We start from the raw sequence: 13,970 nt of genomic DNA on the forward strand, positions 1-13,970 counted from the left end.
GCTGTTCCTGGTCACTGCTCGGGCCCTGCAGCAGCAGAATGAGTTCTTTTCCCTCTGCAGGCTGTGAGCATTGCTCCAGGCCTCTGCGTCCTGAGAGCTCTTCCCTGAGGGAGGAGCTGTACCTCAGCTTGTGTGTGCTCTCACTGTGATTTCAGTTCACCCAAAGTGAACCTCTGCTCTTGGGAACACGCAGAAAAAAGTCCAGGTCCCTAAAAATGTTAAATCTTGATTTTTCCATTTCATACTACCATTTCATGAACTTTACATGCCCAAAATGGTTGCTTCCACGACCAAATTCTTTCTCTAAAAGGCCTGATGATTGTTGCTTTCAAACTTTCTCTTGTTCTCTTTTGAGCTTGTCTTAAGATGCAGAGTGGGGGATAAAAAAAGAAGCTATAAATGATCAGAAAATAACCAAAGAATCACATGTGTTTTCTAATCAAGAGACACAGGTACAGCTCCAATCCAGCTGAGATCAGACACGTTCCCAAGAGCCGCCTCCACTTGCCATGCACACCCTTCCCACCGGGTCTGCACCAGCTGAGATTCCAACACTAAATATGCTGCTTTGCCACGGCTCTGCTACAAGTTCTACCCCAAATTACACCACCACATTTAAAACCAATTTTCTGTGCCTTTTTCTGAACACAGGGGCTGTGAGAGAGAGAGAGAGAGAGCAAGAGAAAGCTGCCTTTGACAGGTTTTCCTCTTTTCTACTCCAGCACTTCCTGACTGCAAACCAGCGGACACCAAAATAGTTCAGACATAAATTGGGTGGGGGCCCTTAGCCACAGGCCAACTATGCAGCCTTTGAATCTGCAGCACACTCACACTCTGTGTGTTAGCAGAGACTCCTGCAGCACTGGAGGGGCCTGCCCTGTTTGAAAACAGAAACCACATTCCTAAGCCTCAGCAGCCAGGGCTTATCTGCAGGGGAATTATTGAGGAAGGGTTATACCCTGACAGGCCCAGGCCTTTCAGGTTCTGCCTGGGGAGATGGGGGATCAGACAAAACATTCATTTCTGCTGAGCTCAGTTCTGCCATTCCTGTCCTGTCCCAAACGGGTATACTGAAGGAATTCATGGTGAAGGCAGCAAGAAAAGTCACCCTTCCTCTTCCAAAAGCATCTGCACCTTGGACTCTTTGGCAGCTGTGCAGAGCAGCCTATCTGCCACCCACATTACACAAAAGGTGCAGTGCCTTTTGTGCTGTGCAGACTCCTCTTGACAAAGCATGCAAGCAACAGTGATATAGATATGTGCAATTGCAATGTCACAATTTATTCCTTCCACAATTTATTCCACGTAACAATTACAGCTCAGGCAAACTGCACTAGTGCTGTAATAGCACCAAAGTGCCCTGCTGGTTTTTGTCAGGGCTTGACTGCATGATTTTCTAATAAGAATCTAATAAATCCTGGAAGTTACTGAGGAATTACATAATGGTTTATGTTAGAGACTAATTTTCTCATGCTCTATGCTGCAGGAAAATAAAGTCATACTGTATGACCACACAAAAATATTATAAGGGCAAATACAATTACTTATATGATTATACCATTGTTATCAGTGTGTGTAGTATATTGTGCTGTAAGTAAAGGCTTCTGTAAACAAATATACTAAATGGAGTCTAGTGAAGGCAATGCTAGGACCTTTATTAACTTCAGTAGATTTAAAATCAGGATCATCTGCTGCAGTGAGAAAGTTTTCCAGAACACATTAAGCGCTTAGGACCACAAGTTTCAACCAGAGTACATGCCTCATACTTTCCTATATCCCACTCATATATTCCTGCAAATGTTTAACTTATAACTCAGAATTTTTTAAAAACAATAGGAAAAAAAAAAAAGGAAATATCGTTACCCATCTTTCTCAGTGGCTCATATTTGCTCTACAGAAGATCAACATGCTGCATCTAGCTGCAGCCTTTAAGATGCCATGCAGAGCAGTGGCAGTGAAGGACACAGCACTCCATGCAGCACAGCTGTTTTCCAACAGAATACACCCAAAACCCTGTGTTAAAAGCAAGGAAAGGCAACCTAGCACTGGGTTATCAATCCATACTAGCCATGGAAAGCACACTACCAAGAGGGGCTCCAGTATGCCAAAAGTGACATTCTGACATAGCAGACCAAACCCATGTTCATGCCAGCATCACCTCAAGAAAGCAAATCACAAAGTACCTTGAGAATCAACCGCCGCCGGTAAACCCTCGTGGTGATTCTCTGCTCTTCACCTGAGCTTGAGTCACTCTCAATCTCACTGTCACTGTCACTACATTCCTAATAAATGCAGGTTTAGTACATTTGAACAGCACGTTTGCAAGACAGAACATGCTGATCAGGACTAGGAGAAGAAAACAGAGGTTATCACGGACAGTGTTTTCCCTGTTATGTACATACTGACTCGCAGTTTCACTGCTGAGGTACATGATGGGAGGAGGCCTTTTTGCTCCTTGGCATGCTGTAAGCTGCTAATTACACCAGCTATGGAATATCTCAGCAGCTCTCAAGTCTCAGAAAATGCTATTTGGAATGCATCTGACCTGTGAAATTTCAAAATCTTATGTAATTCTTTTAAATTTTATGTAAAAAAACCCCATAACCTTGTCATAGCTCATTGATTTTTTTTTTCTCCTAAAAATTATTCTTTCAAACAAGTTTTATGGATTCACAAGGTATGGGAAGTGAATTTCCTAATACAAAAAAAGAAGACAGTCACACAGAAAGATTCAGTGGAGCACTTCCGCATAGAACATTACAAAAAGGCTTTCTGAAAAATTTCTCCATGTAAATGGCTTTCCTGCTCAGCATTTATCTGCTTTTATAAGGGGCAAAACTGCAGTGCGGAGTACAACCATCCTGCATTTTTCCAAGAAGGGGCTGTTAGAGCTCAGCTGGAGGGGCACAGCCCTGAGCTGGTCTCAGACAGGTATTGCAGCTGCACATGGGTGTTATTCTGTCCTGGCACCCTCTGCCAGCCCTGGTGCTTTCCCCTCCAAAAGGAAGGAGCTCAGCTTTGGGGCTGAGCAGCTATGTGTGCACATGCTGGACAAAGGGCTTCCCACCTCTGTGTGTGACAGACACAGGGCACAGACCCTCTTCCCATGATATTCAGCTGGACCAAGCCTTTCCTGAACAGAGAAATTTGAAATTTTCCTCTATGTTTTACTCAATGACAGCCCCAAACTGATTTTAGAATCATGGATAGTGGATATTAGGAACTGCATATCTATTTCTCCTTCTGAATCTGGCCCAAGACATCCTAAACAAGAAGCAAATCTCAGAAATTATGTGCAAAGTAAGAGTGGGCATAGGTGGGTGGAGGAGAGAAATAACTATTTAACAAAAAGCATTTAGGGCAGGATGACAGAATTCATCTGCAGTCCTCTGGCACTAGTCAAATATAGATACAAAAAATTGTAAGCCAATCCTCTCCTGAAGAAGTAACAAGAAAGCAGAAGATTTCCAGAGGGCATGAAAGCTTTAGAGGAGGAGTTATTTTTAATAAACAGCTTTAAGTGGTTTATTTGTGATGGAATTCTGACACTGAGAGTCACCTTGACCATGTGCTGGACATCATCCTCTTTGGAACAACAGAGCAACTGTGCTGTGCTCTTCTCATTTAAAAAGATCACTGGAATCTGATGCTTGAGCATTTGTAGAGAATTATATGACCTACACCATTGCTGCAATGCTTTTGTAAATGTTTATGTGGACTTGGAATGAGGCCAAGGATTTGTTTCATCCACGTCACCAGGCGTCAGACCAGTACCAGTCTGAGTTCCATCTCCTGGTGCAAACTCTGTGCCAAAGCACTGCTGCAGCCCTTCTCCTGCAGATGGGTGACTATTGCTTCCTGCCTCTTTCCAAATGGGTCACAGACAAAAATATCTTACTTTGGCAAGTAGTTTTAGTTTGTTCCCACTTTCTCTCCACAGAAGTAAATCTGTTTCTTCCATACTTTTCTCTTTATGGAGCATTTCTGAAGAATGCCTTGCAGAAAGACATTAGAAATTTTCTGCAGTAGAAATTTTCTTTGTTTTTACGATAGCATGTGAAGTGTTTCACCATGACTTGGACTGCCTTAGTAATTAAACTTACTGATTTTAAATTAGATTAGAATGCATTATTGAAGAAATATCAACAAGATAATAGAAGCAGTTCATGTCATTCTAACAGATGCTAGTTTCTTACCCATTCAGGCTTTGTGAGAGACCCACATTTTGAAATGACATTATTTTCTGATACCAGTTTTTTCAAAGATCATGCCTATAAAAGGACTTGTTATTTAGTAAATAGGATTATCAGCCTTCACCAATAAAGCAAAGAGCATGCCTAAGAAAAGCATTTGCTTATTCTTCTTGATCCAGATGGGATATCCACCAGTAAAGAGCACACAAAAGTGGGTGACAACTTCTCTTCCCACTGATGGGAATGCAGAGGGGGAAGTGCAGCATGTCAGCACATTACGGCGTGCATCCACACTCACTCCTGCATTTAATCAGAGCACGGCACCACCAGCCTGAGCTCTGCCCCAAAGCCTACAGACACCGAGGAACGCTGCCATCTGCCTCTAGCTGCCTTTGCAGAAGACAAAGGCTTTTACATTTTTAAAGTATTCCAGTAATTAGCAAACATTAGGAAAGATCTTACTGTGTCACGAACTAATAACAAGATAATAACAATCATATGCTGCATAACTGCTGAAACTGATTATGTTACCATCTAATAAAAGGATTCTTGGTTGTATAATCGAAAGAATAGCTTTAAACGAACTAATTTAAACCTGAGTGATTTACTGCAGCCCACCACAGCCAACATTTTTATTGTGCTACAATAAAAAAAAAAAATCTATATCATGTAGAAGTAATTCGACTGAAATATCTTGCTTCCAAAAGTTATAATCTCCTTCTGTATTATATGCAAGAAAAGACAATCTCAGTAGAAGAAACTCTGCAATTCCCCTTTTCAGCCTGGTTCCCTGCTGGCCCTGAGGTTTATTCTGTGGCAATCCTCCCACTGCTGGGGTGTGAGGTGCACGCAGCTACTGGACTACAAGCCATTCTTTGAGTCAACTTTCCTTCCAAGCTTCTGGTAAATAAATAGAAGCAAGTGAGAAAGATATCAAAATCTTTATTTTCAGAAAATAATTTATAACTGGGGTTTTGCTTAAGGGTGTACGAGTCAGGCAAGATAGAAAGGAAGGGGAGCCCCTTGGCAGCATTTTAAGGAGAAAGAATCACCACCTGGAAAAATGCTTTACACATTTAGAAATCTTTTGATCTATCTTGGCTGGATGGACTCTGAAGCTGGGATGAAAAAGGCCATGAAAAAAGAAATATAAGGAGGAGATTACATATCACCCCAAATAAATTTTTTTGCAAATCAACAGAGTGAAAAAAAATGCAGGTAGTTTTGGGGAAAAAGAGCTGGACAGAGCCTGAAGGGTCCCTATATTTCTTTGCTCCTATAATTTGCTTCAATGTCAATGTCACAGGAAGAGTGGGAAACCAGTGGCAACACCTCAGTGGGAGCAGATGGGGGACAGCTGAGCTGTTTGGCACTGCTTGCACAGGTGGTATGTCATGGCAGGGAAGGGGCTGTTCCCCAGCCACGAGGGACAGTGCTCCCAGAAGCTGCTCCAGCCTCTTCCAGGGCTCAGGGCCAGGCAGGGAGGGGATCATGCAGCCCTTCTTGGCTCCCCTGCCTATCCTGACTCCACCTCATTCTATTCACAACACAAATAAAAATTTCCAGTATTTTTCCCAATTCCATTTTTCTCAATTCAGTAATAAACTGAAAAGGCATAAAAGAAGGATAAGGAAAAAATCCCCTAACCCTGTCACGAACAACACTGCAAGTCGCACAAAAAAATTTGTAAACCAATATGTCAAGCAACAGGGACTCCTCACACTGTTAATTATTACAGGACATACTGTACCTTCTGTTCAGACATTACTGCTCCCTCCTCCTCTTGGATGCTTGTTCTTGGCTTGCCATCCTCAGAAGTACTCCAGCCCATCTTCTTCACACTGACAGGCACAGATGTTTTGCTGCCTTCTGTTGCTGGCTTGCTGGTCTCTTCCAAAGATTTCTGATATGCTGCTGATGATAATGTCTGCTCATCAGTACCAGTTGAGATCTGGGACTTTGTTTTCAGGGTTTCTTTGTCACCGTGTTTTCCCACATCATTTAAAGCTTCCTGGATGTAGGATTTAGTTTTTGCCTCTGATGTGGACTCGGATAGGCTTCCATTTGTTTCTGGCTTCCCTGCTTCTCCTTTGACGTATGAGGTAACAGAATCCCGACATTGGTCCGAACTACAGGAAAAAGAGAAAGGAATAGACAGCTGTTCAGGGCTTAAATCACAGGCAGAAGGGCAAAGCACCAAGCCTCTTACTGAGCCTTCAGTCTGGGCCCATACATTTCACACAGAGAAAAGTAAAATTTTCGATTCCACTTGCAGACATCAATCTATTTAACAACCTTGTCTTCCGCATCATGGCATCGTTTCAGAGGCAATGAAAATACTGTGGACACTGGAAACAAGGCCTAATGTTTTATGTTAATCTCCTTCCACTTGGTGGAGGGGAGTAAAAAGAGAAAAAAAATACACAAAACCTACCAGTTCTCTTGTATAATCATGACCTAAAGCCTCAAGGCACTTATTTTTAAACCACTCTCTAATCAAAGAGGTGATGAAAGTATCTGGTACTAAGCAATTACCAGTTATTTTCCCCCAAAAGTACAATATCTGAACTCCGGATGGGTCTTGCCTTTTAAAAAATCTGCAAGTAAGACCTTAGGTACTGCAGAGTCTCAATAATATGCAGAGACAAAGGCAAGGAAGATTACTAAAAGATAGAAAGCTGACCAGAATTTTGTGTCAGATTACCTATGGAGAGGTTTCACCTGCAGTTCTGATAAACAGCTTTATTTTCCTTTGTATTTTTGCTCACTTTATGTTAAAAACTACGACTGTGTAATGCTGACATCTGAAAATAGCCAGCTGTTTGCTGGCAAGACTCTTACAAAAGACAGCAAAGGGAATTCATCTAGCTAGAAATTGATATCTTCTTAAGGAAGCCCTTTTACTTCCAGAAGTGATCTATTTCTCTAATTTAACACAATACAAAATGCAGAAAAACAACACTTGCTTAACAACAGGAAGCATATCAGTAGTAGTTCAAGTGCTTTACAGTACTGAAAGACAATGAATTTGCTGAAATCAATGACCAAATTCCCACTAGACTTGATAAAAGATTATCTAATGCTACCTTGAACCTTAAAACATCCTGAGCCAAAGATGCAGAGGATGTAAACTGCTGGCAGAGAAATGATCACTGCGCAGATAATCATTCTGTGCTGCTTTATAGCTCCTGCAGACCTGGCTCCTCAATTAGTGATCACAGGAACCCCTTGCCCACTGGGCACCAGTAGGGCTGGACAGCACAGCACACACTGTCAATGCTGAAAGGGCAGGCTGGAAAAGCTTGTGCAAGGGAAACGCACTGAGGATAATTATACAGAAAGCATCCCTCTCAGCAGGTCATTATGCTAAAGACAAGTGAAGACTGGGAGAGTGCAGCACATACATCCCCTCTCCTTCCTCTGCAGCCACTGCTGGGACACATCACACAGGACTAGGTGGGTTTGGTACCACCATCCTTACCTTCTTATGCCTTGTATCTTTTAAGAAGTCTAGTAAATTTGCATGACATAATATGCGTGAAGCAAGGGCTATAAAAAGTGACAATTAAAAAATTAGCTTATGGGAAAAGTAACAATTATCTGAGGGAAGGCAAAGAGATGCAAATGGAAGGATGACTGCTATAAAGGTGCTCAAAAATAAGAGTAATGTAGTATCCTGATTTCAGATGTTCTTGATTCCAGCTACATCTATGCACCACTGAGATGAATTAGAAATAGAAATACGCGAGATAAAGAACGTGAAAAGAAATATTACCTGCCAAAGATAACACGAACTACTTCCCAAATGCCTATATCGAGAATGAAACCTGACTAATACACATTTTTAAAGCCAACTACATCTGGGGCCAAATCAAGTTTTTCTATTAAATGTATATATATACAAGCACACAGAGATGCTGTCGGAGAGCAGCAGCCCGTGCAGCGCTGCTGGGGGCAGGTGGGCAGCTGCTGAAGGCACGCTGCGGCTCGGGGGGCTCACCTCTCGTCCAGGCGATCCAGCAGGCTGCCGCCTATCCTGCGCCCCGACGTCGGCGCCTCGGAGACGCTGGAGGAGTCGGGCTGCCAACCTGTAATTGAAGACATTTCGCGTTCTGCTTGTTGAACACCTTTAAGAATTGACCATACTCTTTCTTCCGTCATCTCCTCAGACTCAGCTCCTTCTTCCAGATGAATGTCCTCAAACAGAGACTTAAACTTTTCTGCCGTCATCTCCTCATCAGTACCAGACTTTTCTCTCTCGGGCTGTTCAGTCCTCACTCCTCTTTCACTAGTCTCTTCACTCTGCCTTTGTTTAGCATCTTTGGATATCCCATAACTACCGAGATACCGCGGAAAATCTTTAAGGTCCACTTCCTCCAACTGGCTCTCGCCTAGGGAAATATCTTTAGGTGTTCCTTCTCTAGGCACTGAGAAATCAACTCTGCTGTCATCCAGTGACGTGTCCTCTTCAGTCACCACTGGCGGGGCTGCTGCTGTACCATCTACGTGTCCCTGGGAGGTCACTACCACGTCACTCAGCCTACTGGGAGTTCTAAGGGGCGACTCTAGGCTAGAGGTGTCGCTAAGGAAATCGTCCTGGTGCAAAGGGGTGGGCGGCACGAAGCGCAACCCAGTGGGAGTTTCCAGTTCCACTTGGATGGAGGGATAACCTAAGGAAGACAGCACATTTGGACTGACTGGGATGAAACGTGGAGCGACAAATAAGCAAATGCCAAATGATTCATGGGTTACATAAAGTATGAAACACACAAGGAGGTGCAGGTGTATAAGAACCAATGCAGTTCTGATAGGTTTTTGTTACTTTGTCCCAAAGAGATGGAACAAAGAATGAGTACTGCCAGAGAATTTTACAGTGAAGCCAGTACTTCTGACTACTTTTTTAATAGTCTGCAAAGTTTTCAGCAATTGCTTGTGCAGCCATTTTAAACATTTTCAAGCTATAGCAGATTGTCTTATGGGCATGCAATAAATCAAATGTGGACAAGGGTGGTTGTCCCTTTACACACAAGACAATCTCTTGCAGTCATATTTTGTAAATCTTTATTTCCAAGATTTTATTTATTTATTTAAATTTGGTAGTTTAATGAACAGATTTTAAAGACAGCAGTAGATCAAAACATAGGACAGCCACATTTTTGTCAGTAGGTATTCTTTCTAAAACAGGTCCACATTTTTAATATGCTTGTATATAAAATACACAATACCAGAAATACAGTGTTACTAGCATATACCTCCAATTTAATCACAGTTACAAGAATGGACTAGTTGAGGAATGAAGAACAGAAATGGATCCTAATGAGGATACTAAAAGATAGTAGATCTAAATACACAGCAGGATAAAAAAACTAAAGCAAGGAAGTTAACAAGGGGATAAAAGAATAAACAAGGGAGAGCTATATGAATATTTCAGGTACAGTGAAGTTATTCGGGTGAGAGGACTGTGGTGAGTAAGGAGATCTTGGTGATCTTGAAGATTGAGGTGATCTTGGTGACATTGGTACAATCAGATACACTGATCAAATAAAGAGAAAAGAAAAATTGATGAAAACATAAAAAAAAAAAAAACCAAAACACACAAAATGATTAAACTGAATATACACATAAAAAAAAAATGGCAACAAAACCTTAAGTTCGCATTCTGGCAAATGAGGTTGGGCAACCTAGGAAAGGAAAAAACACATGCTGTGGGATTAACGGGCCATTGTGCTGCCTGCAAGGGGAGGTGCATCAACAGGGACTGGGGCTTTGTTTCCTGAACCAGCCGAGAGAAAGGCAAAGGAGGTCTGGTCCTGGTGAGGAAAGGAAGCTTGAGGAAGGTTCAGAGAAGAGGAGAGACACAAAGCAGCTGCAGAGAAGCGCTTTTTTCATAAAAACATTGATGCTACTATTAAAAGGCTCAAGCAACATTTCAAGAGAGACTTTCTTAAAATGTCAACAGAAAACTATTTCTGTAGTGCAATGATTCAATGACCAGCAATGCTGCTCAATAATGGAGGTACACTGAGCTCATATGCTCTGAAGAAAAAAAAATCTTACTGAAATACAGAGAAAGCCAAAACATAATTGAACAAATTACAAAAACCAAAAGAAATGCTACTTACAAAAAAAAAAAATCTTATTTAAGGAGCTATTTATAATACAAGCAAATAAAATCACAGTAATAATCCAGTGCCTGTTACCTGACATTTGAGACAAGAAAAAGTCAACATTTAGCATCTTCAATATACTGATAAACAAAAAGCACTTCCATGGAAATTTTGTTTTACAAGAAGAATTTCATTTTTGCTTTTAATTTGACACAAATTTAACCTGCACAGTTCTGCTATCATTTGATACAACTTTCATGAGGAAATTATTACACAATTTTACCCATTAGCAGGCTGAAAAATATATTCAGTCATGCACTAAAAACCCAGTTTGTTATTTTTCTACTGCCATTGGAGAAATGGTCCAAGTGAAAATCATAAAGCAATCGATGTTCACAGGTCTCAAAAGGCTTGGTAGTAAATTGCACATTAATTTGTTCCATGCAAATACTATGCACTTTCCCCCCCTTCTTCTTCCTTTTTTGTTCTCCTTCAAGAACTTTTACTACTATATATCTAGACAAGAAGCCAAAGAATACACATATTTCCAGGTAAATTCTCAAGCATTAAATACCAAGTACGTAAAAAAAAATAGACATGGGCAAGCCTCAAAGGCCAAGTGTCAAGAGAAAAGCTTGGTCTTGTCAAGTGACCCTGAGGCTGGTGGGAACCAGTGTTCACTCAGGCACACATCTCTGGGACTCCGCACTTAGTGTTTGAGATATTAATGTGCAAGCTGCATATCCCCAAAAAATCACGACCTGGATGCAGGACTTGAAGGTGTACTAAGGAAGTTTGCTGATGATAGGAAACTGGACACAATTTCCACAGTTTCCACAGCAGCTGTGGACACTTCCAAGGCAGGGAGGGCTGGGCAGTCACCAGCCATACAAGTTTAACAAGAACAAGTGCTGGGTTCTGCACCTGGCATGGGCCAACCCTGGCTGTGTGTACATGCTGGAATGAGAGGCTGGAGAGCAGCCCCATGGAAAGGGACCTGGGGGCCCTGGTCAGTGGGAAGTTGACCATGAGCCAGCAGGAATCTGTGTCAGGGGAGCTTTAGGCTGGATGTTGGGAAGAGGATTTTCACCCAGAGGGTGGCCAGGCACTGGAACAGAGGAGTGGTCACAGCACCAAGCCAGCCAGAGTTCAATATGTGTTTGGACAACGCTCTCAGGCACACGGTGTGATTCTTGGGGCTGTCCTGTGCAGGGCCAGGAGCTGGACTTGATGATCTTCAGAGGTCCCTTCCAGATGAGGATATTCTATGATTCTAAACCCCTTTACACACTTTAAATTATTGTTCCTGTAGAACTTACAATCTTTCTTTAAAGTCTGGTTCATACAACATTACTGCATTATTGGACATGTCACTGAATTAAATATGACTACAGAATTCAATTACCATCAATGGGATCATGAAATACGTTATTTTCATCTGCAAAACTTCTGGTGCCTGAAATATTCCCATAATCAAATATTGGTCCTTCCAACAGGGTCACGATATCTATTCGATTAATTTTTGTCAATACAGAAGTTAAGGCATCAGCTGAAAAAAAGAAGTAAAACACATCAGAAAAAGGTTCAGCATTGCAGAACTGTGTGACCATTTTTCTCAATTACACTCACACTGCATTACTCACAAATTGCTGTCATGTCCCTATGCCTTTGGTTCTAGCAAAGCCCAGCATTTGTCTGAGCAGTCATTCAGCTGCCTACTTATTCAACATACACATCCTATTATGAGTCTACACTTTCTCCAAGTATAATTACATTACAACACAAAAGGCACAAAGAACAAGGTCAGATAGTTCTTAAAGAACGTATTTACTTACTACTGACACAAAATATTCTTTTACTGGAGTGTAAAGGGAGAGTAAAAATCCTTTTACCATTCTGTTTTGAGGCAGAATATGCTGTCATGTAGGTAATAATGCATATAAGGCTATTCATGCAGTACATCATGAAATCTCATTTACAATAATCCTGTTGTGAGAACACAGTAATACTGGAAATCACTTCTACAGTGAAAGAGATCAAAGGAGACTCAAATGGCGTGTAGGAGTTGGTGGATCAGAGAAGGGTAACGAACACCATTCACACCTCACAAAAATCAACCCCTCTCTTTCAGTTTGAGCAATTCAAGTGAAATGTACAGATGATAAACTCATAATCATCAGCACAGAATCGGCATCTCCATCACTCCTCAAAGGAAGAAGTTTAAGTCTTTTCCTATGACCTGCAAATTACTGAGACTACCTAATTTTTCCAGGCAGTCATTTCCATGTTTCACATTCCTTGCTACTGGAAAGTTTTGCCTATTATTGTCTTTACTGGAGCTCAAGTTCATTACCTGTTCTATCAATTATGGATGTGGAGAACAGATAATTTCCTTCTGCATACATAGTGAATAAATATGACATATTTCTGACTCCTGGTAAAAATGTACCTGAAACTTATTTTTTCATTGATGGTTTGTGAAGAACATTGATAATGTTTTCTTCAACTTGGCAACAAATGAAACGGGCTATAACTTATAAACAACAAAAGTAACTACTTGAACTTACTTGTAGCATTTTTCCCATCTCTGGTAACCCATTTTTTTAATAACATGAAGCTTTGAGCAATAAGAGAATTCGGGTTTTCTACTCGGATTTGATTTATTTCATCCACAGAAAAATTCAGTTCTCTTGCCAGTTCTATAAAGACAAAAAAAAGGAAGCGAGAAAAACAAACCCAAAAACACCAAAGAAAGAACAAATCCCTCAATTGTCTCATCAAGCTTAAAAATACTAACTTTCATAAATCACAGAGACATCAACAAAACTCCCTGACACAAACTTTACAGATAACAATGAACACGGCATTATATCCCCACACTTTATTTTCCTAAGACATAATTTTGAATTTCAATCATCTCTGGGAGCGATTATCACACTTCTACTCAGTAAGCCACTTACACATGATGAAAAAGCCCTCCCTGGAGATTGCCCCATCACTGCTAATTTATAAACTCTGTTAATTTCCTCTGATTGCTGCTCCCCTGGGAGCACCCTGTGCAGCCCAGCACTGGTGCTGGGGTCACCTGAGCCCTGGCAGAGCTGGCTGCTGCAGCTGTGGGCACAGGAAGGGCAGCTCTGCCCACCAACACAGGGGGCCAAGGTGGGCAGAGCCTCCAGCAGAGACCTGCCTGGTTCTGGGCTCCCTGCAACCCGGGCTTGGGGAAAACTGCAATGCAGGGGCAGGAGACAGCCCAGGAGCAGCGCTGAGCCCAGGCAGGTAGGGCCTCTCAGCTCCTTGGGAGAACATCCCGAGAGGAAAGCCATTCAGCTATTTTCTCTTTGATTTACTGAAAGATCAAGGAATAATTTCCTATTAGGCATCTTTGCCCAGCAACACATTGCACGTTTTGGGAAGCTGTGAATTTGGGAGAGGCTGATGCAGTCTTGCTGCGTCTTTTGGTAAAAGAATACCTCAACATGCAATAGCGAAGACTGAGTTCAATATCAAAGCAGAAAAACTTACCTGTCCAGCTAAGTCCTAGGTGATCAGCTACAATTGCCATCCTTATATCTGTCCGTTCACATGGACTCTGTGGACCTGTGATTTACAATTTCTCAATTAAAAAGGTTTTGCACAGAAAACCACAATACTGGATAACAGTTTATTA

General features: G+C 41.7%; 1 protein-coding gene across 3 annotated transcripts in view; it reads right to left on the minus strand.

The window, feature by feature from the left end:
- Positions 1-13,970, minus strand: part of ANK3 (ankyrin 3) — a 190,823-nt gene that overhangs the window by 12,305 nt on the left and 164,548 nt on the right. For 2 of the 3 annotated variants that reach the window (XM_059476633.1, XM_059476632.1), the window contains 5 exons: positions 13,826-13,900; positions 12,868-12,999; positions 11,706-11,849; positions 8,194-8,281; positions 5,944-6,322 (listed from right to left, as the gene is read on the minus strand). In XM_059476633.1, the coding sequence (XP_059332616.1) occupies positions 5,944-6,322; positions 8,194-8,281; positions 11,706-11,849; positions 12,868-12,999; positions 13,826-13,900 (818 nt within the window). Of the gene's footprint in view, positions 1-2,183; positions 2,283-5,943; positions 6,323-8,193; positions 8,864-11,705; positions 11,850-12,867; positions 13,000-13,825; positions 13,901-13,970 lie in introns of all 3 variants that reach the window. The other variant, XM_059476631.1, reaches the window with a different exon arrangement.

This window comes from Ammospiza nelsoni, chromosome 8 (genome assembly GCF_027579445.1).
Source record: "Ammospiza nelsoni isolate bAmmNel1 chromosome 8, bAmmNel1.pri, whole genome shotgun sequence".
Classification (NCBI taxonomy): domain Eukaryota; kingdom Metazoa; phylum Chordata; class Aves; order Passeriformes; family Passerellidae; genus Ammospiza; species Ammospiza nelsoni.